Below are 27,846 nucleotides of genomic sequence, written 5' to 3' on the forward strand. Positions count from 1 at the left end.
TGAGATTTTAACTAAACAATACAGTTGTACAGTGATCAGATGCTGCTAAGATCATCCAAGATAAATGGCATTTTTTTCCAACAGTTACTATGTGACTGACATATTCAAACATCTACAGGTGAAATAGTGTAGTATTAGAGAGTTAAACAGACCAGTTGCTCTCACCATCTTTCAAAAATGCAAAGGTACAGTAAAGCCTTCTGGAATTAGCACAGGGTCATGAAAACTTCTGTACAGTCTAAAATTCTACGTGTTATTGCAATGATGTGATTTATTACCTGCATGATTGGACCTATATTTTGTTCTCATGTTCCAGAAATTTATAGACCATGTAAATGAGAAAACTTTTGAATGAAAAGGTATTCCTGGAAGCCCACATGGTGCAGGCACTTCCAAACAAAACCATATGGCCCTAGGAGATTCAAAGTGAAACCACAAATTAACAACCCTTTCTTTACCACTCGATGAGGGACAATACCCCAACCCACAAGACCCAACACTATGCGTGTAAGTACATTGATATCCCACAACTAAGCCAAACCAGAGACCACCAAATAATACCAATTCCCAACTGTATATTCCCAATGTGTTCACAACATACCATTGTATTCCTCTGTAAGTACTATTTTACAAATTGCACAGTGATTTCATAAGAAATATAGGCTTTGAAATTGGTTCACACTGGTTTGCCAAACTGGGTGTAGGGAATGATCCCTACACTGGAAAGATAGGCCCAAGACACACTCAATATTGTGCCGTAGACACAAGACTGGGCAGCTGGCTAGCGAGCAGGATTTCAAGTTCAGGCTATTGCGTTGCCAGCACCAACCATCAGGTAGGTCCTGGGAGGGGGGAGAAGCAATGGGGCGGGGGGGGGTGGGTGCAGGTGAGCAGTGGGGGAGACAGCGGAAGCTATCAGGAGGGAGTCGAGCAATGGAGCCAGAGGAGCACTCCACTGCATCCGCATTCAGGTTATTTTTTTTTTGGCAGAAAACTCCAACAGTCCCTTTAAGGACCATATTTTCCTGAACCCAGCTGGAACATTAATATTGGAAAGAGTCTTTCTCGTCCCAGTGACAGAAATCATTTCATGAAGAAAGTTCTAAGCTCAGCTAATGCAACACTATGGCTAGTATGGACTCGATGGGCCGAATGACCTCATTCTGTGCCATACTGACTCTTTATGAAATCTACAAGAGAGTGCCAAAGCAGTATGCAATCAATTTCTCACTCTTCTTTTGAGAAAGCATCTTACGAGGCAGCTCAAGCCAGTGCACTTCCAATCATAGCCGAGTGAAAGACATTGTTATGATGGGCTGAATCATGTACTTTACAAAATGATTGAGGAGATTTTATAAAGTGATTGATCTGTTTAAAACTGTAGACAAATTCAGACCATTTTTTTTCAGAACCTTAATAAGTTTTAATCAGGTCTGATACAAACTTTTAACCGCCTCATACTCCTTTAAACAACGGGGTTTCAGTTGATGCCAAGAGTGCCAGTCACATTGTAAACAACCTGACACTTTTGCCACTGGAGGCAGCCACTCCACTACAACAGCAACTTTGCACAAACTGCATTTAAGTAGGGTCAGAATATGGTAAACTAAATTACTATTCCCACATTTCATACATTATTTGTTCAATTTACCTATAATTCCTGGCAGCTCCTGAACAATATGACAGATTAGCAGATCCAAACATTTGGTCAGGTATTCATTGCTGTTTTGCTGTTCCTTCCCCTGTGTGGCTTTTCTGCTGTCTCTTTCAATATACATCACTAACCTGAGTTAACAAAACAGAGTTGATTAGTACCAATGGCAAGCACTGAAACATGTTAGCTTTGAAGGGCTTCTCATGGCAATCACAATTTTTTAAAGATTACACTATTGAATCGTCTCCTATAGTCATCTGAGTGAGAAACAGAAGTATTGGTTTACAACATGCATGTTACACAATTTTCCAGCAATCAATTGCACATAACATACAATAACTACTCCTTCACCCTGAATGCCATCACACATTAATACTTGGAGTGCATATATACAACCTGTACAAAACAATCTATGTGTTAGTAGGTGTGACTTTAAACCAAGATCAAAATTCAAATTACAATTTTAATTCACAAAGCCACAAAAGATGATCGAATTTTGCATTTACATGACAGAATTGCTTGAAGAAAATATTCAGAAATATGGTTAATACTGTAGTAATGCAACAGATGTTTATTTTCTACTCCTGTCCCCAGTATGATCTGCCACATTCCGATTTATAACTATATTCCATCACAGTGATATTGATTTGGAAGCATTTTTTTTTATTCATTCATGGGATGTGGGCTGACGCTGATTGCCCATCCCTAATTGCCCTCGAGAAGGTGGTGGTGAGCTGCCTTCTTGAACCGCTGCAGTCCATTTGGGGTAGGTATACCCACAGTGCTGTTAGGAAGGGAGCTCCAGGATTTTGACCCAGAAATCAGAGTTGACTTACATAGAGTTGATTTTTTTTCTTGCATGCTTATGAGTGCCTTGCAGCATCCTTGTCTTTAATGTGTCAACTGAAGTGTTCTTAATCTTGACAAAGCAATACTGGAACAGGCTGGGCAACACCATCAATAAAACGTCCAGCTTGTCAAAACACAGTTAGTCAGGTGGCAAAGAATAGAAAACTGGAGCCTGGTCTTTATTCACTTCCAAGCTTTTATTTATAGAGACACACATTGCATACCATGCACCTCCAATCAAAATCCCTCTTTCAGCCTGCTCCGATATATCCACAAGTGAGTCACCAATTAATAATGACTACCTGAATACAATTAACACCCAACTGATATATGTTTAACACAGTGAACTTATTCATTGCACAGCAAGGTTCACTCTTGACTCAAGTTGTTCACATTTGCAAATGGCACCCTCTGGTCTTTACTGTTGAGTGTGAAAACATGTCAAAATGATCAATAATGGGTTTACAATTTTTCAAACACACATCATCTGGTACATGTACAATTAAGGAGGATTAGAATTTTGACTCAGATGTTTGTCTTCCATGGGCTTTAAAATGTTAGCTGGGAAAGCTGTGGTTCAGGGATAGTTGTGTCAAAAATTATTAGTCACTATATACAGATCTGATGACAAATTTTGATAAGAATTGCATTTATATAGAATAATAGCGGCAGGTAGCAGTGGCCTCGGGAAGGGTATCAGGTTGTTGCAGAGACAGGCAGGATGTAAGACAAGAAGAGATATGACAGGGAATGCACTGGAAAATACTACAGTCTAGCTGAATTACGATTGGCTGTTTGTCCAGGTTTTATTTAAACGATCAGCTGGGAGAGGAAGAAAAAATTTGGAAGAAGCGGTTCCCCAGTAACATTACTCAGCCCTTCAAACAGCTTCGTCAGATTTATACTGCATGGATCACACTGAAAAATAAAATTCTGAAACAAGACTATGTAAGAATATTATACACCAGGAAACCAGTCCTTGTGGTGGAACTGCCAGGTGTTAATGTATTTCAACAGAGGGCTCATTAAGCTAAATTTTAGTACTTCTAACAAAGTTATGTTAATCGAAGCATACTTTAAATGCACACAGAAGGCCTATAATCCATAATCAGATTCGATTCAATCTGATCTCGCTGTCTTTCTAGTTACTTTGACAAGAGCAATGAAAACATTATCATTCCTCACAAATACGTATAACAGCTTTTAACTAATAATATGGTTAAGGTTTCCCCCATTTTAGGATTTTTATTAACTTCCACGTGGAACAGGTAAATCAAAAACTGGTGAAACAAAAAGTCCACCACAGGTCACAAGTCGGAACATTACATTCAATCCATCTTCTTATGAGAATGCTGACGTTACCAATGTCAGAAGGACATTTTCACAAACAAAATATATGAAGCAGTTGTTCACAATCTTATCTCTCAGCATCATCCTGGGTGGGGTAGCAATAGCTTCCACAAGGTCTCTAATACCATCAATAGTTACAACAAGCCTCAGGATGACTGTGTCATTGCTTAGGAACCAGAAGAATACAATTGCAATTCAGAACTTGCCTATACAAGAAGTCAGTTCCTCGCTTCCTGCTTTTGTCAGAGGGACTGTCACTCAGTCTTGGGTAGCACCAATCAACAAGGGTATTGCTCATTAAACTACCATCCAAGGTCTGAGTCCAATGCCTCCTCCAGGATGGCCTCAGCTATCTTTAATGAAACCTTCTACCATTTTCCTTCAGTAATGCAAACCTAATCCAAGAGACTGTGATCACCACGAGCAATGCTTTTGCTACTGTCTCTAGCACAGTGACACTACAAACTGGCTAAAAACCACTGAGATGCTGCTGCATTCCCTTCACAGAGACAGAAAACCTATATGAATTCAGTTTAAATGAATATGGTAAGCTATTTGCTGAATGAAACAGACACTGCAACGTGAAAAGTGCTCGAGATATTTTGCTGCCAAATGTGGTGTGGTAACTTACCTCCATTTTTAAATGTGGAATGCAGCCAATGCAGTAGTCCACCTTCTCAGAATTCCCTATTCAATTGAAACTGTATTCTCAAAACTTGCTCTCACGTGTGAGATCTGGAGGTGACAGTCGAGAACGGTCTACCACAGGATGAAGATCAGCTATTGCAATTTGCTACTGGGGTATCCCAAAGTAATAACATACATGCACAGCAGATCTCCAGTAGTATTGCTTATAGCAAGTCAAAACCTATTCTGAAATGTACTTTATCCCATTTAGTATAAAGATCTAGAAAATCCCCAGGGAAATAAAAACAAGAAATGCTGGAATCACTCAGCAGGTCTGGCAGCATCTGTGGAAGGAGAAGCAGAGTTAACGTTTCGGGTCAGTGACCCTTCTTCGGAACTGACAAATATTAGAAAAGTCACAGATTATAAGCAAGTGAGGTGGGGGTGGGGCAAGAGATAACAAAGGAGAAGGTGCAGATTGGACCAGGCCACATAGCTGACCAAAAGGTCACGGAGTAAAGGCAAACAATATGTTAATGGTGTGTTGAAAGACAAAGCATTAGTACAGATTAGGTGTGAATACACTGAATATTGAACAGCAGCAAGTGCAAACCTGAAAAAAAAACCTGAAAAAAACAGTGGGTAAGCAAACTGAACAAACTAAGATGAAATGAAATAAATGCAAAAAAAGATTGTAAAAAATGTAAAAAAGAATGTAAAAAAAAGGAAGAAAAAATAACTAAAAATGAAAGTAAAATGGGGGGCTGTCATGCTCTGAAATTATTGAACTCAATGTTCAGTCTGGCAGGCTGTAGTGTGCCGAATCGGTAGATGAGATGCTGTTCCTCGAGCTTGCGTCAATGTTCACTGGAACACTGCAGCAATCCCAGGACAGAGATGTGAGCATGAGAGCAGGGGGGAGTGTTGAAATGGCAAGCAACCAGAAGCTCAGGGTCCTGCTTGTGGACTGAGCGGAGATGTTCCGCAAAGCGGTCACCCAGTCTGCGCTTGGTCTCCCCAATGGAGAGGAGACCACACTGTGAGCAGCGAATACAGTATACTACATTGAAAGAAGTACAAGTAAATCGCTGCTTCACCTGAAAGGAGTGTTTGGGGCCTGGGATAGTGAGGAGAGAGGAGGTAAATGGGCAGGTATTACACCTCCTGCGATTGCAGGGGAAGGTGCCCTGGGACGGGGACGAGGTGGTGGGGGTAATGGAGGAGTGGACCAGGGTGTCGCAGAGGGAACGATCCCTTCGGAATGCTGACAGGGGAAGGGAGGGGAAGATGCGACTGGTAGTGGCATCACGCTGGAGGTGGCGAAAATGGCGGAGGATGAAAAGTGAGGACAAGGGGAACCCTGTCACGGTTCTGGGAGGGAGGGGAAGGGGTGAGGGTAGAGGTGCAGGAAATGGGTCGGACACGGTTGAGGGCCCTGTCAACCACAGCGGGGGGAAATCCTCGGTTGGGGAAAAAGGTCATATCAGAAGCACCGTCATGGAAGGTAGCATCATCAGAGCAGATGCGTCGGAGACGGAGAAACTGGGAGAATGGAATGGAGTCCTTACAGGAGGTAGGGTGTGAAGAAGTGTAGTCGAGGTAGCTGTGGGAGTCGGTGGGCTTATAATGGATATTGGTAGACAACCTATCCCCAGAGATGGAGACAGAGAAGTCGAGGAAGGGAAGGGAAGTGTCAGAGATGGACCATGTAAAGGTGAGAGAAGGGTGGAAATTGGAAGCAAAGTTGATAAAGTTTTCTAGTTCGGGGCGGGAGCAGGAAACGGCACCGATACAGTCATCAATGTACCGGAAAAAGAGTTGGGGGAGGGGGCCTGAGTAGGACTGGAACAAAGAATGCTCGACATATCCCACAAAAAGACAGGCATAACAAGGACCCATGCGGGTACCCATAGCGACACCTTTTACTTGAAGGAAGTGCGTGGAATTGAAGGAGAAGTTGTTCAATGTGAGAACAAGTGCAGCCAGGCGGAGGAGGGTGGTGGTGGATGGGGACTGGTTGGGCCTCTGTTCCAGGAAGAAGCGGAGAGCCCTCAAACCATCCTGGTGGGGGATGGAGGTGTAGAGCGATTGGACGTCCATAGTGAAGAGGAGGCGGTTGGGATCAGGAAACTGGAAATTGTCAAAATGACGTAGGGCGTCAGAAGAGTCACGGATGTAGGTGGGAAGAGACTGGACCAGCGGAGAAAAGATAGAGTCTAGATAGGAAGAAATAAGTTCAGTGGGGCAGGAGCAGGCTGACACAATGGGTCTGCCGGGACAGTCCCGTTTGTGGATTTTGGGAAGGAGGTAGAAGCGGGCTGTCCGGGGTTGTGGGACTATGAGGTTGGAAGCCGTAGAGGGAAGATCTCCAGAGGAGATGAGGTCAGTGACAGTCCTTTGGACGGTGGCTTGATGTTCGGTGATGGGGTCATGGTCCAGAGGGAGGTAGGAAGAAGTGTCCATGAGTTGGCGTTGAGCTTCTGCAAGGTAGAGATCGGTACGCCATACAACAACAGCACCACCCTTGTCTTCAGGTTTGATGACCATGTCGGGGTTAGACCTGAGAGAACGGAGTGCCTCAAGTTCAGAGGGGGACAGGTTAGAGTGAGTGAGGGGGGCAGAGAAATTGAGACGACCAATGTCTCGCCGACAGTTTTCAATGAAGAGATCAAGAGCGGGTAAGAGGCCAGGGGGAGGGGAAGATATTTCCCCAGGGAAATATCTTTTTTGAGCCTGAAAACCCTATCTCATCAGTTGATACTCATCATCTGTCTTTGTAAAACATCCTCTCCCCTTCTCCACAATAGACTTTGGGTGCAGACATAACAGACATAATCCAAACCCAACTGTTTCTTTACTAAAGATAAAGCACACATGACTATTGAGCTTTTCTACTTCGTCTGAGTAATGAAACAACAAAATTAACAGCAACTCCTACTGAGTGACTGATGGTTTCAGCACATCAACAGACAATTAGAAAGTACATTTGCATGTTTCTAACTAATCACTTTTATACACAGCATCTGAGAGAGTAATTAGCTCTCTTGGAAAATGTAATCATACTTTGTAGAAAAACATTTTTCTCCTTTAAACTCATGTTCTTCCTGCAATGAACTGTAATTATTCCTTTACTCTGAAATCTAGTTTTCATTGGCTTAGTGTGCTACGACTGAGGAGAAAGTTAGCTGCTAAAATTGCTTGCCTGGAGATAAGCCTTTCTTTTTTTTCCATGGGTTCTCCTGGTATCACGAGAGGAAGCAGGACATAGATGGAGTTTGCAGGGTTCAGGACCAGATGAAAGTGAGCATAGGCAACATTGCAAGAGGAACTCAAGAGAGACATCAAAAAGCAGGGGACGGGGTCGAAGGGAATCAATTAAGCGATAGATAAAAGGAGCCAGAGGGAGTGGGACATTGACAGCAGACACATCGAATTTTAACTCATGAAGAGTGAAAATGGACAAAGAAATGGGGCCCGTGGAAGCAACACTTGAAGCATACTCATTATCATAGCAATGTCATCTTGGCTCAGTGGTAGTATTCTTGTCTCTTGTGTCTGAAGGTTGTGGCTTCAAGCCCCACTCCAGGACTTAAGCACATAACCTAGGCTTACACCTCAGTGCAGTATTGACAGTTAAATTGTTGCAGACACCATCCTGAGGATTGGACTTAAACGGAGATTCTGTCTGCCTGTTGACATGGCACCATTCAAAGGAAAGAGCAGGGAGTTCTCCCAATAGTCTGGTCAACATGTAAACAGATTCACTGGTCATTTATCTATCTGCTGCGTGTGGAAGCTTGCTGTATACTAAATGGCTGGCACACTTGCCCACGCAACAATAGCAACTACACTTCAAAAGCAAATAATTTGCTGTAAAGTACTTTGGGTTATCCGGAGGAAGTGAAAGATGTTATACAAATGCAAGTTCATCCTGTCTTCTTTCAGAATTGAAGTGATGGTTTACCAGAGAAGATAAAAGAGAAGGACTGGCGGTGAGTGGAGAACTCTGAAATGAGCACAACGGTTAACAGACAAGCCGGGAAAGGATCAGCAGAGGTTGCCTTAGGGGGTCCGAGACCAAGTATGGAAAGCCAACACTGCCAAATAGAAGCAGCAGGACTTGCTCGATAGTAGGAGGTAACTTGGGAAGAAGGGGTATGCTGGAGGCGGGGAAGCAGGATGCTCGACACAAAACTGAAATGGAAGGCCGGAAAATAGCCCAAAATGCAAGAATCTAAGGACACTGAGGGAAAATTTCTGTTGGCTCGCAATCTCCAGCCATACCTTTCAAAAAAACTATTTAAAGCGGGAGACCGTCACGAGCGTGGCTGCTGAGGCCACCATTTTACATCGAATTACAGCAGCCACCCAAGACAGAGGGGGAGGGGAGAACGGGGGCGGGGAGGAGAAGGGGAGAGGGAAGGAGAGGGGGGAAGGAGAGGGGAGAAGGGGGAGGGGGAGTAGAGGGGGAGGGGAGAGAGGGCGAGAGAAGAGGGAGGGGAGTGGGGGGAAGGGGGAGGAGAGGGGGAGTGGAGTGAACGGTGTGGGGGAGGGGGAGGTAGTGTGGGGGGAGAAAGAAGGGAGGGGAGGAGGGAGAAGAGGAGGGGGAGGAGGGAAGGGGGAGAGGGGAAGGAGGGAGGGGAAGCAGAGGGAGGGGGAGAGGTGAGGGGATGGGGGGTGGGAGAAGGGGGAAGAGGGAGAAGGAGGGGAGGAGAGGGGGCAGAAGGGGGGGGGGAAGAGGAGGGGGAGGGGAGGAGGAGAATGGAGGGGGAGGGGTGGACAGGTGGATGGAGAGGAAGAGTGGAGGAAAGGGGGTTGGGGGAGGAGGAGGGGGAAAGGGGGCAGGGAGAGGGAGGAGTGGTATGTTTTCAAGAAGGTTACATATAGCTCTTGGGCGAAAGGGATCAAAAGGATATGGGGAGAAAGCGGGTTACTGAATTGGATGATCAGCCATGATCATAATGAATGGTGGAGCAGGCTCGAAGGGCCAAATGGCCTACTCCTGCTCCTATTTTCTATGTTTCTATGTAAATGACTGCTTTAAGCTGTTTCTCTATGGGTTTCACCAATCTTCAGAGATCGGCAGCACCCTCACAGAAATTCCAGGTGCGATCAAAAATTTTGAAATTTATTTTAAAAACTTACCTGCTGCTAATGCAGAAAATTGAAAAAAAGACAGCGAGATACGTTTCCAGGAATCAATCACAATACAACTTAGATATTAGCAGAGAAACATAGGTGATAATTAGTGGCGGTTCCTTTGCTTTCAAAACGTAACTTATCTAGCTTTCAAAAAAAACTCCTATTAGGATGCAGTGTGTGAATCACACTCTCTCAGCTTAATATGTTTTCTGAAGTTTATGGAGTACGAGTCTATCTCTTGTGATGTTACACAAGGAGAATCAAGATCAAGTACAGCATTCAGGTCAAGCAGAATTAGGTAGCATGGGAAGAAGTGGACTAAAGTGGAGGAGTGGGGAAGGCGAAGAGGGCCGGACAACGGTTAAACATCTCAGCCCCAAGACATCACTGCAGGAGTTCCTCAGGGTAGTGTCCGAGGCCCAATCATCTTTAGCTGCTTCATTAATGACCTTCCCTCCAAAATAAGGTCAGAAGTGGGGGTGCTTACTGATGATTGCACATTGTTCAGTACCATTTGCAACTTAGAATCACAGAACCGTTACAGTGCAGGAGGAGGCCATTCAGCCCATCATGCCCCCACCTGCTCTCCAAAAGAGTAATTCACTCAGTTCCATTCCCCGACCTTCTCCCCATAACCCTGCACGTTCTTCCTTTTCATATAACAGTCTAATTCCCTTTTGAATGTTTTAATTGAACCTGCCTCTACCACACTCTCAGGCAGTGCATTCCAGACCATAACCACTCTCTGCGTGAAAAAGTTGTTCCTCGTGTCAATTTTGTTTCTCTAACCAAATACTTTAAATCTGTGTCCTCTCGTTCTTGATCGTTTCACGAGTGGGAACAGTTTCTCTCTGTCTACTCTGTCCAGACCCCTCATGATTTTGAATACCTCTATCAAATCACCTCTCAGCCTTCTCCAAGGAAAACAGTCCTAACTTTTCCAATCTATCTTCACAACTGAAGTTCTTCATCCCTGGAACCTTTCTTGTGAATCTTTTCTGTAATCTCTCCAATGCCTTCGCGTCTTTCCTAAAGTGCAACATCCAGAACTGGACGCAATACTCCAGCTGAGGCCGAATTAGTGTCTTATAAAAGTTCAACATAACTTCCTTGCTCTTGTACTCTATGCCCCTAATAATAAACTCCTCTGATACTGAAGCATTCTGCTCCCACATGCAGCAAGACCTGGATAACATTCAGGCTAGGACTGATAATTGGCAAAGTAACTTTCGCGCTACACAAGTGGCAGGCAATGACCATCTCCAACAAGAGAGAATCTGATTCCACCCACCCCCCCCTTGACGTTCAATGGCATTACCATCGCTGAATCCCTCAACATCAACATTAGAGACGAGAAACTTAACTGGACCAGCCATATAAATACTGCGGCGACGCAGTGGTTAGCACCGCAGCCTCACAGCTCCAGGGACCCGGGTTCAATTCTGGGTACTGCCTGTGCGGAGTTTTCAAGTTCTCCCTGTGACCGTGTGGGTTTTCGCCGGGTGCTCCGGTTTCCTCCCACAGCCAAAGACTTGCAGGTGATAGGTAAATTAGCAATTGTAAATTGCCCCTAGTGTAGGTAGGTGGTAGGGAATATGGGATTATTGTAGGGTTAGTATAAATGGGTGGTTGTTGGTCGGCACAGACTCGGTGGGCCGAAAGGGCCTGTTTCAGTGCTGTCTCTCTAAATGAATAAAAGGAGGTTGGAAGCTGGGAATTCTGCAGCAAGTAACTCACCTCCTGGCTCTCTAAACCCTGTCTACCATCTACAAGGCACAAGTCAGGAGTGTGAGGAAATACTCTTCACTTGCCTGGATGAGTGCAGCTCCAACAAAATTCAAGAAGTTCAACGCCATCCGGGACAAAACAGCCTGCTTGATCAGCACCCCATCCACAACTTTAAACATGCACTCCCTCCAGCAGCAGCAGTGTATACTATCTGCAAGATGCGCTGTAGCAACTCGCCAAAGCTCCTTTGACAGCATCTTCCAAACTCACAACCTCTACCATCTAGAAGAACAAACGCAGCAGATGCATGGGAATGCTACCACCTGCAAGTCACACACCATTCTGACTTGGAACTATATCGCCATTTCTTCACTGTCGCTGGGTCAAATACTGGAACTCCTTCCCTGTCAGCACTGGTGTACCTACACCACATGGACTGCAGCAGTTCAAGAAGGTGGCTCACCACCACCTTTTCAAGGGCAATTAGGGATGGGCAAAAAATGCTAGCTTTGCCAGCAATGCTCACATCCCATGAACAAATTTTAAAAAAGGAAGAACTGCTGCGCAACCCCACTCACAAATACACCTGCACTCTTCCATGAAAATAATTAAAACAAAACATCAACTAAAAGTATAACAAGCCAAATCAACATTGTTAAACAATACTGCATTAAAATACTCAAGAAATAGAGGCAACATCATGTTTACCGCAGTCTGCGTAAAAGAGGCAAAGATTACAGATACGATAAACAAGCTATTGACCCATTTCTGTCAAATATCCTCTTTTTCATGAAAGACTAAAAATTGTCATTACTTACAAATGGCAATTTTCCTCCGATCTCATCGAGTTAAAACCCAATATCCAATGGAACTGTCAAGTCATGTGCAACAGTAAGACTGCAGGGGCCGCAATATTTTGAGAAACGACTAAACTGAGAAACTACCCTGGGGAAATATTTCAGGTAAACACTCTAGGCACTTGACCAAAATCTAATTTGGCATATAGCTGAGTTCAAGAACTCAGTGCCTGGGGAATCATGGAAGAAAATTTCCCAATGTTCTGCGGCACAGGAGAGGACTTTATAACTCAAAGTGAGCGCAGCAATATTGCCATTTGTAAGTCATGGCAACTTTTAGTCTTTCATGAAATAGAGGATATTTGACAGGTAAGGATCCAGAGCTTGTTTATTGCATTTGTCAGATTGGCCTCTGTTATGCAGACTGCAGTAAACATGATGTCGCTTCTATTTCTTGGTACAGAACATTAGCATTCCTACATGCTGGCCCACAATAAGATGATAAATATACTTTGTAAACAGCTAAAACTCTGTGCTTCTGAACATAAACACCTGATATCTGAAAGTCTCAAAGGAACAGTGGCCTTGCAACTTCTCCCGCTGGATTTGTGTGCATATTATAAGATAGAAGGATGCTAATGAATAAAAATTAAGATATACTGCAAGACCTTCCATGACTTGGCTCACTGGCAGTCTGCAATCTGGAGCCTGAACCACAGTTTTAGTTTTAGTCTGGCCCGATCTGACATTCTGAACCTACTATTTCCACTATAAAGCAGCACCCCAATGAGCCCCAGACAAGATCAAAGCTCCCAAGTTATTTCTGCAGTCATACTTAATGATAAATGCGAGAATTGATATGTTCAAAGAAGAAAATTAAAGACCCTGGTCACAGACTGGAGCTACATTCCACCTGATGTTAAACCCAATAAGAAACAGGTTGTGAAACAGATTCTCTCAAAGCCTGGCTTTACTGCATTCTGGAGTCAGATCAGGACCTAATTCCACACTTATACTCACACTTTTGCATGATGCATGCTTGAAACTGGTTTACTTGGAAGCGAACGTGTCAATATAAGTGCACTTTTATAATCATCTTTCCAGTATGCTGCTCACTGCTCTGACTATTATTTAATGTTTTCATTTTCCACTTCCATGTTTGTTGGTTGCACATTCTGACTTTATTTGCCCCATTATTACTTTCACATGTAATCCTTTTCGAATCTTCAACTTTATCTAAATTCGGTGGCATTGGCTTTATGTTTCCTTTCCCTTTTTTTCTTTTCTTTGGCTCTTCAGTGCCACTGGCACCATTGTGCTTTTCGCATATCTTTTTCTCCCTGCGCCTCCTAGCACATCACCAAAAATGCTGATTGCCATTGAGGAAGCAACACCAACACTGAGGAGCTTGGAGCAGTCTGCTACAGTTATGAGATGGAAATGAGAGGAAACTGAAGACTATGAAGGCAGCCAATAGCTTTGTTAAATTTTTTTTTTGTAGGACATACTTGGTTCCTTTTTTGTGGAATGAGAGTATTTTATGAGAAACAATGTAAAGCACTCTTGTGTATTTGAGTTCTTACAATGTTTTTGATTAGCTGCTTCATAATGAAGGTGGCATTTTAGCTAATCAACATACTTAGTGCTGTATGGAAATGTTGGCCATTATTTTATGTTCTACTAACATCATGGGCATGAATCAGACATATTTTTTATACACAGATAGATTTTAAAAATGCACCCGTGGATTCTTCTCAGTTATAATGCTTCTGTCCTGTTAAAACAATTTACAACACTTATTTTAAAGCTACTGCAGAAAATCAAAAATACATTATTTCCTCATTATTAGAAACCAGGGGAAGGGATTTGATAGAACAGAAATATAAGTAGTACATTAGGCAATGTTCCAAAGTTCGGATTTATCATTCTCTTGACTTTGGCATTCCCTCAGACTCAATTTTTAAAAAAATGATGAATGCAGTGATGAGATCACAGAGAAATAGAATTTATCACTCTTCCATTAAGAAGACATGCATAGAGCCATACTATCCTTAACATTTCCACTGAGATAGATTTGGAAAAAGCCACTTTCACCCCGCCAACATCACTGCAATATAAGATTGGATTTTGTACTACCAGGGTCGCTGCTATTCTGTTATTATCAGCCAATTTTCCGTGCAGCTTTAATCGTTTCAATCTGAAGACAGATATTAAACTGGCATCATCCCAGCATATACTTATGTACAAAGCTATGTCCTGAAATTTGGGATTAACAGCTGACTTTAAACAGCAAGAAGCAAAACAGGTTAGGTTTTAGCAAATGTATCTTCTCCATTTTCTTTCACCCACTCACAGAAGCCAAGCTTTGTTGGTTTATAACAATTGTACCTCATTTTTAATGGCCAACATTCTTTACATTCTGAAATTTAAAAACAAAATCAAAGCCGCACAACAGAATTTTGCATAGTATACCAATATTGACCTGAAAAAGATCAATATGTTTAATTTAAAGAAGGTATTTTAAATTCAATGAAGTCTTAATAAGCATGCACCCAACCCAAACAGAATTGAAATTGAACTACAAAATTATTTTGCATATTAATTATGAAACATTTAATTGTTTTAAGGTATGGTTTCCCTGGATTGTTGAATAGCAGTAGTGCGAAATGATTTTTGTGGCATTTCTAGTCAGATGATGAACAGCCAGGTCACAGTTCTCTGCCAATTCTACTCTGAATTGGTCACGAGAAAATGTATGGCAGCGGCCAGCAATGAATCTCCCTGCAATGTTTCTTCCCTTGTGGGTAAACCTGGAACTGGTCAACATCTTCCCAGAAACTAAGAACCCAACATGCCAGTACTCTGTGGTGCCAATTCATTGATGCCCAGCACACTGCCCTGTCATGGCAATTTAGTCACCTTATCAAATTCATGAGTACTTTTGCTAATAGTAAAACAAAGCAGAGACATTTAACAAGACAATAATGATGCATCACATTTGATTGTGAATGCTTTTAAACCCAATTTACTTGCAGCAATCAATGTTAAAAGATTATGAATTCTTTGCAGACCTTTCAAAAACTATAATTAGTGGAATAGTTCATTGCCATACACTTTCAAATTCAAATTTTGGGCAATTCAATAGACCACTGATGTTGTTTAACTGTTTGTTTGGTTTCGATACAAAAGTTCTAACGTGGGGTTTATTTTATTCGTTCATGGGATGTGGGCGTCGCTGGCTCGGCCAGCATTTATTGCCCATCCATAATTGCCCTCGAGAAGGTGGTGGTGAGCTGCAAGTGAGTTCTAGATTTCTTTGGCTCTGAAATACCCTGGTGCTCAATGGCACAGAAAAATGCCCTATATAATCTGGGTAGATGGGAGTGGAATTGAGGGTAGTGCCCACTTATACTGGGCTCCATCCATTTTTCCACAAAGCAAAAGTTTCACCAGAAGTGGGCCAATTGTGTAATATGCCCACCCAAATACAGCCCTTCGCCACTGACCACAAAATCCAGCCATAGTTTAGGACCGCCAACTTTACAGATTTTACTTCAAAGAAAGTGCCAGGGAAAACCACTGACAATTTTTTGTAAATGAAAGACACATTTGGTTTCTCAGTTGTAACACTGTCATAATGGATTATCCACAAAATACAATTGACATAGGCCAGTCTGATTATGGATATCAGCATGAGACATTCGCAAACGGGGCAAGTAAAAAAAAGTTGCAAGTCAAGTTGCAACTGTGCATCCTTTTCTCTTGGGCGAGGTCTAATTACAATGATAGGGATCAACTTTCGTATCATTGTCTCCCCACTTTTCAGCACAAACTGGGAATTAGCAAGACAAAAGCTGTAAAGAAGAATTACCGGTGAGGTAATTCAGCATCCTCATGTATATATTTGAATCTGGGTCCAATGACATATGTAGGACCCTGCTGCAATGTTGGGTTTCCACAAGGTACACTTGTGCAACTTCACTGCGCAAGCCCTGCTGATTGGTACAAAGTACAGAATAGGTAAATCAGCAATCCTTAAAAGGAACCCTTAGAGACTACTTGGAAAATAAGATGCTGAGTTTATTTAAATGAGTTTTTGTTGCGCCAAGATGAGCATGAGTGTTCCTCCGAATCCCACAAAAATCATCCGGCCAGCTGTCAGTCCCTCCATGATCCCTCAACCCCTTCTAGGCACCACTGGATTTCCAGACCCACCACTCCAGATTGGCGTTCTAACCAGTGGTACTCATTTAGAAATGGCAGCTCACCAAATTTATTTAAATGAGGGCAGATCACCAAAATCAATTGGACAGCCCACTGATATCTATGTTTCTATTAAAGGGATCAAAGGGTATGGGGCGAAAGCGGGAACAGTGCTGAGTTGGATGATCATCCATGATCGTAATGAATGGCAGAGCAGGCTCGAAGGGCTGAATGGCCTACTCCTGCTCCTATTTTCTATGTTTTCTATATCGGGCAGACAATGCGATTGCTCCTTCCACAATCTCCCAGGAATGCACAAATTGAGAATTCCCCCCAAAGTCCTTAACAGCTTAATTTCTGACAGTTCAAATGCACCCTTAAAAAAGTTCCAAGCTAATAGTTATAAACAATGCACCAAGACTACCCGTTTTACCAACACATCAGCTCAGGCAAAGAAAAGCTCATTCATACTGTCTACCATTAAATTACCATTACTCTACTGAAACCAGTCGAACTACGATTATTTCCTTCAAGTTCTCTGTGATCTCCTCTACTGATCCCTTCACCTTGCTTTCCCAAATTAAAAAAAACTTCTGTTATATAAAATTTAAAAGAATCTTTCCTCATGTGATCTGAAATACTGAATAAAATTTCATGTATATCAAGCATTGTCTAAATTAATTTGAAATAATCCAGATGCAGCTCAACAGGTACTGAACAGAATTCTATAGTATACTGAAAGTATTCAGAACAACCACAACTGTGCATTGTGTGGAAAAGCTTCTCTAACACAATTTCTCCTCTAGCACAATTATCTGTTGATAGAATTAAGTGGGACTGACACCATAATTTTGCAGTTCAGATTCTGATTATTGTTCCCCTTACCTTGTCTGGCAACAAAGCAGCAGCATCTCCTTGTTATTCCGTAAAACTTCCAATAAGACAAGAAAAGCTTTTGCTCGAATTACTGTCGAAGGACTTTCCAATAAACGGACAACTTTTGTAACAAAGTCCTGCAGAAAAGGAACAATCCAACTAAGAGAAAGTGAGATCAGCCTCAAGATGTACAAAAGAGACAATTTACGTAAACACAATATTGTTTATTCACAATGAATATATATTTACAATTAAAATAGTGCACTTCAGACAGATAAGGGGTACAGTCGCATAGTGGTTATGCTACTGGACTAGTAACCCAGAGGACTGAACTAAAGGTCTGGAGATATGAATTCAAATCCCACCACAGCAGCTGAGAGTTTAAAATCAGTTAGTTCAATAAATCTGGAACTAAATAACTAGTATCAGTATTGATGACCATATAGCTATCAAAAAGTCATAAAAACCCATCTGGTTCACTATGTCCTTCAGGGGTGGAAATCTGCTATCCTTACTCAGCTTGGCCTATGTCTGACTCCAGACACACAGCAATGTGGTTGACTCGCCAAGGAACTCAACAAGCCTCCTTTGACAGCACCTTCCAAACCCATGATCTCTACCATCTAGAGGCACATGGGCAGCAGATGCATAGGAACACCACCATCTGCAAGTTTCTCTCCAAATCACACACCATCCTGACTTTGAACAGCGATACAGTTCCATCACTGTTGCTGAGTCAAAACCCTGGAACTCCCTTCCTAACAGCACTGTAGGTATACCTACACAAGATGGACTGCAGCAGTTCAAGGCAGCTCACCACCTCTCAAGGGCAATCAGGATGGGCAACAAATGCTGGCCTTGCCAGTGATACTCACAACCCATGAAAAAATAAAAAAACTCTTAACTGACCTCTGAAATGTATTAAAAAAGGTGACTCACCATCACCTTCTCAAGGGCAATTTGGGATAGACAATAAATGCTGGCCTTGCCAGCAATGCCCACACCCCATGAATTAAGGAAAAAAAGACAATACCCTTGAACATTCTTTAAAGGAAACTTCAAGTGCCTTCAATATTCTATCACACTCCAGTTCAAGTTCACTTCTAAAATGTTGGGTCCTATTTGCACTCTATTTTTCTTTTTGTATAAGGCAACAAGTCTGCAACAACTTTTACACCAAGCTGCATTGATATAGAGTCCTTAACATAGCACAATGGCCCAAGGTGCAACCGAGTTGGTCCTTAAAATCAAGCAGAAGTTGCAGAGTGCTGTGGGTTTCATAGAGGTGACTGGACACACTGAGTGGTGTGTTTTAAGGATGCTTTTGAAGATGGGAAGACAAATAGCTAAACAAAAAGATTTAGCGTGGAGGCAACAAGATGGCTGAAGGCTTTGCCATTGACAGCAAAGTGGAGGGAGGAGAGAATCTGCAGTTGATCAGAGTTGGGAAGAGCAGAAGGTACAGACAGGGGCACAGGACTTGAGGAGGTTGCCAAGATAGTAAAAGGTGACAGTAGGATTGAAGTTCAGTAAAGATAAAGTGATTAGTAAGCCCGATTATGAGGAACAGGTTGCAGGCAGAAGTTCTGAATGGGTCGAAGGTAAATAAGGTAGACTTTTGGGTAGCAGCAAGCAAAATACTAGAGAAGTCGAGTCTAGATAGAACAGCTGGGTGAGGATTTTAAAGCCAATTGGGGCTAAAGTAAAGATGGGGACTGGCAATGTTTGCTAAGTGAAGTAGGCAGTCTTGCTAATGAACTGGACGCAGGGCTGGAAACTCAGTTCAAAGTTGAGCAGGTCATGAAGAAACACTGGTGCGTATAACACACCAACACCATCTCTCCCTCATCTGTGCCTGATATTGCACACAATACTCTAACTGAGGTCATTTATACAGACTCATTATTACCACTTGACATTAAACTAAGACAATATTGTTGATGTCACCTCATTAGCACCAGAGACAAAACAAGATCAAGGGATGGAACAGAAAATCTTCTCAGCAGAAGCCCTGGAGAAACAATGTTAATGTCTAAAAGTGGCTAAGTACACCATTCCTCTAGAGTTTCCACCGATTTTCAACCACAGTTACAATGGGAGATTGGGAGAACCCTGTAGAAATGCTCCAGCATTTCAGATGAGCTCATGAGCATTTCTCCCCTCATACTGCATGGTGTAATTCCAAGGCCGATGAGTATCAAGTTACTTTTACTTTTTTATTATTCTGGGATTCTGCTTTGGGACTGTTGTCTCTCTGCACCACTCTCCTGAATTTACTCTGTGGTTTGGGAGCTGGTCACTTTAGGTGCTGGGCAACCCAAGTGCAAACATGTAGGGCCAGGTTTTCTATATTCAGATTACTGAATCCAACAGCCTGATTACATTCATAGACCTACATTTTCACTCAATTACACAGAACTGCAGTTAACATAAGGGAAATTGTGTATTTGCACGTGCCCACACTCCTGTAGTGTAACAGCAAATTCTGTTTAAGATACTGCAAATTATTATGATCAGGCATTGGTGCCAACATGAATGAAATATTGTGGAATGCGCCTTTTTAATTTCCTCCTGAATTTGAGTGTTTGTGCTGCAGACGAACCCTAGTAATTTGGTGAATTCAACAGGACAATGTCAGAGACAGAAGCAAAGACAATTATCAGCAGCACAATGTATGTGCATTCAAGCCATCAGAATCAAATTTTGAAATCTCCAAGGAGTAGCAGTGACAGATGGGCAGACTCCCTGGAGTAACACGCAAGTCAAATAATCTAATTTTAACGTGTGTGGTCGCTGTGTGTGACAGCCTGAAGAGGCCTGCTCTCCTCAATGTTACCTCTGCCTGTGAAAAAGCGGGCCTCCTACCAGCAACAACCTCTCCAATTTGGGCGTGCTGCATCCACAATATTAACCCTGAAATAGCAGTTGTTCCCAAGACAAGGGATACAATTCCAAGCAGCAGCTTTCTCAAAGGCCACTCTGAGGAATGCTCCGGCATGCTTCATCACAAGGCAATGGAATGTGGACCAGCTCCCACGATTTCTCACATAAGTTCCTAATTGCAGCTGTTCCACAGTGGAACTGCTGAGTGATGTTTTCACATGTGCTGCTCCTCGGATTGCCCAGTCTCTGAACAGCATTTCCTGCAGCCTCTCCCTGAAGAGCATGAGAAAGAACAGTGCTGAATCTCAGCTCTGGCAATTTATCATAGTCACATGGGTTGTGACTTACCTCTGAATCAGACCTCCAACTATGGACTCCCCGCTACAGGACCAAGCACATAATCTAAGTGCGCACTTCGGTGCAGTATTGAATGCGACATTGTCCGAGTTGTTATCTTTCAGGTGAGATGTTAAACCAAGGTCCCTCTGCCCTTTCACATGAATGTAAATGATTCCATGACACTAAGTGAAGAGAAGCATGGAGATCTCCTGGTTTCCTGGCCAACAGCCTTCCTCCTTTCATCAACACCATGCATTTATTCACATGCTACAATAACCTGGGGACATAGATTTAAGTTAAGGCGCAGGAGGTTTAGAGGGGATTTGAGGAAATCTTTTTCACCCAGAGTGTGGGTGGAATCTGGAACACACTGCCTGAAGAGGTGGTAGAGACAGGAACCCTCACAACATTTAAGAAGTATTTAGATGAGCACGCAGGACAGCTTGGTACAGAAATTGCTGTACTTTCTTCTACAGCTCAAACATTTGTGGGGGTGGAGGGGGGGGGAAGCACAGTTAGGGATGGGAGAGTTTCACATAGCTGCTGCCATCTGATGTGTGGTTCAACTGGAAATACAGCACATGTGCAGTTTTAAAAAAACCTTTGGGATCCATCTCATTGTGGTGAAGCAAAGTCACTACCTTAAGGAAAGAATAGATAAGGGGATAAAATATGCAAAGGGTAACTTGAAGTGAGTTCAAGGCAATGTTCTAATCTTTGGTGTTTGTGTCTGTGAACGATGTATCTAAACTTTTTAAGCACTGCCCTTGCTTAGAGCTGTTGTCCGCTAAATAGTCATACATGCTATGAAATCTATTGCTACCCACACCTCTGCCATTACTGATAGCAAACAAAATAAAGAAATATGGAAAGAATAAAATAACCTTCACTCCCTCATCTTGAAAGAGTGCGACCAATTTTCAGGTCTGAAGATGTTCCACAAGCAAAAACAAATACATGGAGTAAACATTAACTAAATGAAATTTATTTTGTGTCATACCTTATCCTGCACCAGCCTTTGTAAGTGGACACCAGATGACAGCATGGCAATAAACATGGTCAACATGTACTGCTGAATACGGCTTATTCCAGCCACCAGGGAGTTCAGCACTGCTGTTAGACCGACCTTGTCAATGACACTTTGAAAAGCACTAGCAGAATGGCGAGTAATCCTACATAAAGCCTGTAGGGGCCAGAGAAATATTTTATAGATACACTGTAATTAAACACCAAATATAAATAATCGTAAAATTTAGGACTGAAAAGTTTTCAGCATTTTATTTTAACTCCCATATGGCTCACTTCAATTTTGCACCATCTGATCGATACGGAATAGTCCTTTCAAAAACAAGCACTACATTATAAAAATAAATTAATTCAACAAGCAGAGCAGGAGATCAGCTGGGATTTCAATATGTTTACTGCAGCTTTATTTAAATCCATTTTCTTGAGAGCTAGTTTTTATTTTGTTGGAATGCTTTCCTTTTATCTTTCCCTTAAAACTCGTGCCAACATCAGTCAGAAAAGTAAAGCCCACGGACACAATCAATGCTATTTATTAGATGAACTGCTTGAAAGAGGTGGGAAAAGACATGAACACTCTCCAACAGTTTAGGCGAGAATGACAAAATTTACCTTCTGGGAACTGGGTTGTGCAGTGGGACAGCTCACTGTCTTTACAAGTCTGGGTTCAAATCAAGCTCACATTGATTGAGCAAAGGATCTATCTCTGTTTGAATGACAAGGGTCCTACCTCGAATTAGTGTGAATTGTGTCAGCCTAGTTCCCATTGGACACGAGCTTGCTATACATGTTGACAATGAACAGTCAGAAAATATAGTTCAAAAATTGTCTCTAATTTGGCAATCTCACTCAGAACTGGAGATTGATCTATAAATGGGAATATTACAGTGGTTCTGAGGTTGGGGTTAAGATACATTGTTGGGCCACAGTAGGGATGGGGCTCCCTGTTACACTTAACTTGGGAAAGGTTAATGCAGACACCGGCTAATCAAGAAGTTTGGAGTGGGGTGGGGGATGAGGGAGGGTTATGCAGAATGATTTCTTCCCTCAACACAGCATCTTTCAGTTTAATGACCTCAATCAAGACTCCTGAAGTACCAACATAAAAACAGAGAAAACATTTGTTTGGTGAAAGTATGAGCATCTGGGGATATTTCATGAGGCTCAGTTGTTGGCACGTAGACTCGTTAAGAGCAAACACTGGCTGGAATTAAGGCTACAACATCAGAGCCCAAATTTTCTGATCCATGCTAGCTGCTAGTAAGGCTCTGCGCCTGTAGCAAAGCTTCACAAAACTATTTTAAGTATACCAACTGAGACTGGGATTTGAAACTCCCGTTTTCCAATTAAGACAAAGAAACTTGAATTGTTGCTGGCAGAAGCTCATGTACTTACTTTTAAACCAAAAACCAAAGGTACGTGATGGTACATTTTGATACTAAGTAGTTAAGCTCAAAACAGTATTAAAGTGGATTTTGATTTGAGAGAGTGACATGACCATACTGTGCATTGGAGCGCTGGGGGTTGGTGGGATCCTTCACTCTACTGAGATATCACTGATAAATCTGCTGGTGCCAGGAATCACCAAGCCAGAGCCAGTGATCTTCCCGCAACATTGGCAGGGGGGAAAAAAAATAGGACGAGGAAACTCGAGCTGGCGACTCCTGTCAGATGGCCAAGTGGTATTGTAGGAGTGAGGTACCTGCTCCACTCTCTCAGGATGTCTGAAATAAACTTGAGCTGAAACATTAACTCTGTTTCTCTATCCACAGATGCTGCCAGACCTGCTGAGTATTTCCAGAATTTTCTGTTTTTATTTCAGATTTCTAGCATTTGCAGTATTTTGCTTTTGTACAAGGGATGTCTGGACCCGTGAGGAAGAAACAGGATAGTAGGAAATTAACATTACTGGAGGATGCCTGCCTTCAAAAAAAGTGAATTTTGATTTGAAACAGCTTAAGTTTATTAAAAAGAAATCTATATTTACAGCTGGGTCATAATAGATTATTTAAGTTGCATATTCATAGCTTACCGAAATGGTTGTCACCCGCAATGAGTCCACGGTTGAATGTGTAAACAGGCACCAAAGCAACAGACCAATCTCTCCAGTAATGAATCCTTGAGCAGGAGATGAATTAGTGGTACAGACATTCTCCACAATCTTTGCAGCTAAATGATTAGTAACAGGATCTCCCTACAAAGAGAAACCACATCAGATGAGAATACAGTGACCCTTTTGGAGCCATTTAAAATTTGTACTAAAGAGAGTGGAAGTGGTGATATACAGAAGACGTGCCTAATACTTATTTCAATTGTGACTGTTCAGTTACAGCGTGTTACCACCAATTACCTTCACACTAACAGCAAAGCATGCTGTTCAAAGTGGCTTGGGGTAGTGGGCTCCCATATTGGTATGACACTCCCATATGTACCGAGGTATGTTGCTGAACTTTTTTTTGATTAATAATCAGAAATTTAAACAACTTGTTGTATCAGAGACTATGTCATGCTTTATTAGTGTGGTAGTTCAGTGAGGCAGCCCCTTAATACAATTAACGGCAAGGTGTTCAGCGTTCACTGGATTTCAGCTTATCAAGGAAACTTGAACATAAAGCTGGTGGATTGGGAGTACATTTAAATAAGTACCTACGGTGCCACCAATTCTAAAAGGATCAAAGTGCATTTTTTTCAGAAAATGTACCCTAATTTTTGTTTCGTGCTATTTAAAGATGCATTTGCAGCTCCTTATATATCACAATGATGTAAAATTCAATCTGAAAATATAGGGAAGAATTTTTGTTGAAGTAGTGATTTGTTTTGCATTTTTCTACAAAATGCTTGCTATTTCTGATCATTGCTCATTGACTAAATGCCCCTCAGGGCTGTGAGCCTTAAAGCATTGCAATATAGCCCCAAGCACCGGTCCTGATTTTAGAAGCTCTGTATTGGGTTTTATAATGAGCTGCATCGGATGAGGAGCTGGGCATATGCAACACAATACTGAATATTAAACTGTTTTAAACATATATATTACTTAATTAAAAAATTTGTATGTGAAATAAAAAAAACTTCTATTGGGAACTGGCACCTTTATTTATATGAGATTTGGGATGCTGAAGCATACTCATATGTTGAGAACTTAATACTGGCAAAAGCAAAGCTATTCTGTTTGGCATCAACCAAATTTCTGCTCGTGAATCCATGACCTCACTTCCAACCACAGCAGTTTGTTTAGACTGTACCAGACAGTGCGGAACCTCAGTGCTGTATCTGATCTTAAACAGTGCTTCAAGTCCCACATCCTAGCTACATCAACAATTTTATGTGTCTTTGCCCATACCTCATTGACAATGCCACTGAAATGCTAATCAATACCTTTGTCACTTCCAGGCCCAACGTCTTTAATGTCATTGGAACAGTAGCAGGCCATGTGGCTCATCGAAACTGCTCTATCATTTAAACGCAATTTAAAAAAAAAATTTGTTCATGGGATGTGGGCGTCATTGGCTAGGATAGTATTTATTGCCCATCCCTAATTGCCATTGAGAAGTGGTGGTAAGCTGCCTTCTTGAACCGCTGCAGTCCAGGAGGGGTAGGTACACCCATAATACTGTTAGGAAGGGAGTTCCAGGATTTTGACCCAGCAACAGTGAAGGAACGGCAATATAGTTCCAGGTCAGGATGGTATGTGGCTAGGAGGAGAACTTGCAGGTGGTGGTGTTCCCATGCATCTGCTGCCCTGTCCTTCTAGGTGGTAGAGGTCACGGGTTTGGAAAGTGCTGTCGAAGGAGCCTCGGTGCGTTGCTGCAGTGCATCTTGTAGATGGTACACACTGCTGTCACTGTGCGTTAGTGGTGGAAGAAGTGAATGTTTGCGGATGGGGTGCCAATCAAGCAGGCTGCTTTCTCCTGGATCGTGTCGAGCTTATTGAGTGTTGTTAGGGCTGCACCCATGCAGGCAATTGGAGAGCATTCCATCACACTCCTGACTTGGGCCTTGTAGATGGTGGACTGGTTTGGGGGAGTCAGGAGGTGAGTTACTTGCCTAGAATTCCTAGCCACTGACCTGCTCCTGTAGCCACCGTATTTATATATATATATTTTTTATTTAGAGATACAGCACTGAAACAGGCCCTTCGGCCCACCGAGTCTGTGCCAACCATCAACCACCCATTTATACTATCCCTACACTAATTCCATATTCCTACCACGTCCCCACCTTCCCCTACCTATACTAGGGGCAATTTATAATGGCCAATTTACCTATCAACCTGCAAGTCTTTGGCTGCGGGAAGAAACCGGAGCACCCGGCGAAAACCCACGCGGTCACAGGGAGAACTTGCAAACTCCGCACAGGCAGTACCCAGAATCGAACCCGGGTCCCTGGAGCTGTGAGGCTGCGGTGCTAACCACTGAGCCACTGTGCCGCCATATGGCTACTCCATTTCAGTTTCTGCTCAATGGTAACCCCCAGGATGTTGACAGTGGGGGATTTAGCAATCGTAATACCATTGAATATCAAGGGGAGATGGTTAGATTCTCTCTTGTTGGGGATGGTCATTGCCTGGCACTTGTGTGGCACGAATATTACTTGCCACTTATCAGCCCAAACCTGTACATTGTCCAGGTCTTTCTGCATTGCTACATGGACTACTTCAGTACCTGAGGAGTTGCGAATGGTGCTGAACTGTGCAATCATCAATTCTAAACCATTCCTCCATCACCCTTACTTCCCAAGTAAGTATCGGGTTCACTTGCGACACCAATTAGTTTTGCATCGTTGGCCTTTTGGGGCAAAGTGTTGCACATTCATGCAACCTCTGGCTTGAACAAGTTTATCCTATATTCATTTTCAACCAAACAAGCATGAATTCTAAGATTATATCCAATTATTCTGAGTTCACTACGAAAGGCAAGAGTCATTTCCATCCATCTGTAAAGTCCCTTCATTATTTCAAACATTTCAGTTAGATCATCCCTTTATCTCTTCATTTTCAGGGAATATAACCAAGTTTACCCAGTTTCTCTTCATATAACTTATCCCTTTTATCTCAGATATCATCCTGGTGAATCATCACTGACTTTCTCCAAACCCAGTACATACTACCAAATGAGGTCTCACCAGTGCTCTGTATAATTTCAGTAATATGCCCTTGCTTTTACATTCTGTACCTTTTGCGATGAAGTTCAGAATTCCATTTGCCATTTTTCTTTAACTGCTATTTTCACCGGCGAGTTAGCTTGTAATGACTTGTGTACCTAAACCCTTAAATCACTTTGCTCATCTACTGCAGATGCAGTATAATGTGGATAAATGTGAGGATATCCACTTTGGTAGCAAAAACAGGAAGGCAGATTATTATCCAAACGGCTATAAGTTGAGAGAGAGGAATATGCAGCAAGACCTGGGTGTTCTCGTACACCAGTCGCTGAAGGTAAGCATGCAGGTGCAACAGGCAGCAAAAAAGGCAAATGGTATGTTGGCCTTCATAGCGAGAGGATTCGAGTACAGGAGCAGGGATGTCTTGCTGCAATTATACAGGGCCTTGGTGAGGCCACACCTGGAATATTGCGTGCAGTTTTGATCTCCTTATCTGAGGAAGGATGTTCTTGTTATAGAGGGAGTGCAGTGAAGGTTTACCAGACTGATTCCTGGGATGGCGGGACTGATGTATGAGGAGAGATTGAGTCTGTTAAGATTATATTCGCTGGAGTTCAGAAGAGTGAGGGGGGATCTCATAGAAACCTATAAAATTCTAATAGGACTTGACAGGGTAAATGCAGGAAGGGTGTTCCCGATGGTGGGGGAGTCCAGAACCAGGGGTCATAGTCTAAGGATATGGGGTAAACCTTTCAGGACTGAGATGAGGAGAAATTTCGTCACCCAGCGAGTGGTGAGGCTGTGGAATTCGCTACCACAAAAAGCAGTTGAGGCCCAAAATATTGTATGTTTTCAAGAAGGAATTAGATATAACTCTTGGGTCTAAAGGAATCAAAGGGTATGGGGCAAAAGCAGGAACAGGCTACTGAGTTGGATCATCAGCCATGATCATAATGAATGGCGGAGCAGGCTCAAAGGGCCGAATGGCCTACTCCTGCTCCTATTTTCTATGTTTCTATCCTCCACCCTAGAGTTCTTTCCTTTTTAGATTGGAAGTTTGTAAGATACCAAAGGTTACAACCCTTTTGAAAAAAAACGAGACAGCTATAGACCAAGTAACAACAGTTCCTCACATTTCACCATAAATCCCAGCTGAGTACATCTGAAAAGTTGAGCTCCCTCTATTCACAAATCCAAAAGTAAATATCATGATGCATGGTGGTGAGCAGATGTCATGTTACATTGAATTTTACAGCATGGAATCAGTCTGTTCGG

The 27,846-nt window shown here is 42.5% G+C and overlaps 1 protein-coding gene across 9 annotated transcripts in view; it reads right to left on the reverse strand.

Moving 5' to 3' along the window:
• Positions 1-27,846, reverse strand: part of ulk4 (unc-51 like kinase 4) — a 448,354-nt gene that overhangs the window by 269,391 nt on the left and 151,117 nt on the right. For all 9 annotated transcript variants that reach the window (XM_068054427.1, XM_068054423.1, XM_068054428.1 and 6 more), the window contains 4 exons: positions 23,504-23,665; positions 21,449-21,631; positions 17,236-17,363; positions 1,652-1,785 (listed from right to left, as the gene is read on the reverse strand). In XM_068054427.1, the coding sequence (XP_067910528.1) occupies positions 1,652-1,785; positions 17,236-17,363; positions 21,449-21,631; positions 23,504-23,665 (607 nt within the window). The remainder of the gene's footprint in view (positions 1-1,651; positions 1,786-17,235; positions 17,364-21,448; positions 21,632-23,503; positions 23,666-27,846) is intronic.

This window comes from Heterodontus francisci, chromosome 2 (genome assembly GCF_036365525.1).
Source record: "Heterodontus francisci isolate sHetFra1 chromosome 2, sHetFra1.hap1, whole genome shotgun sequence".
In the NCBI taxonomy this organism is placed as follows: Eukaryota; Metazoa; Chordata; class Chondrichthyes; order Heterodontiformes; family Heterodontidae; genus Heterodontus; species Heterodontus francisci.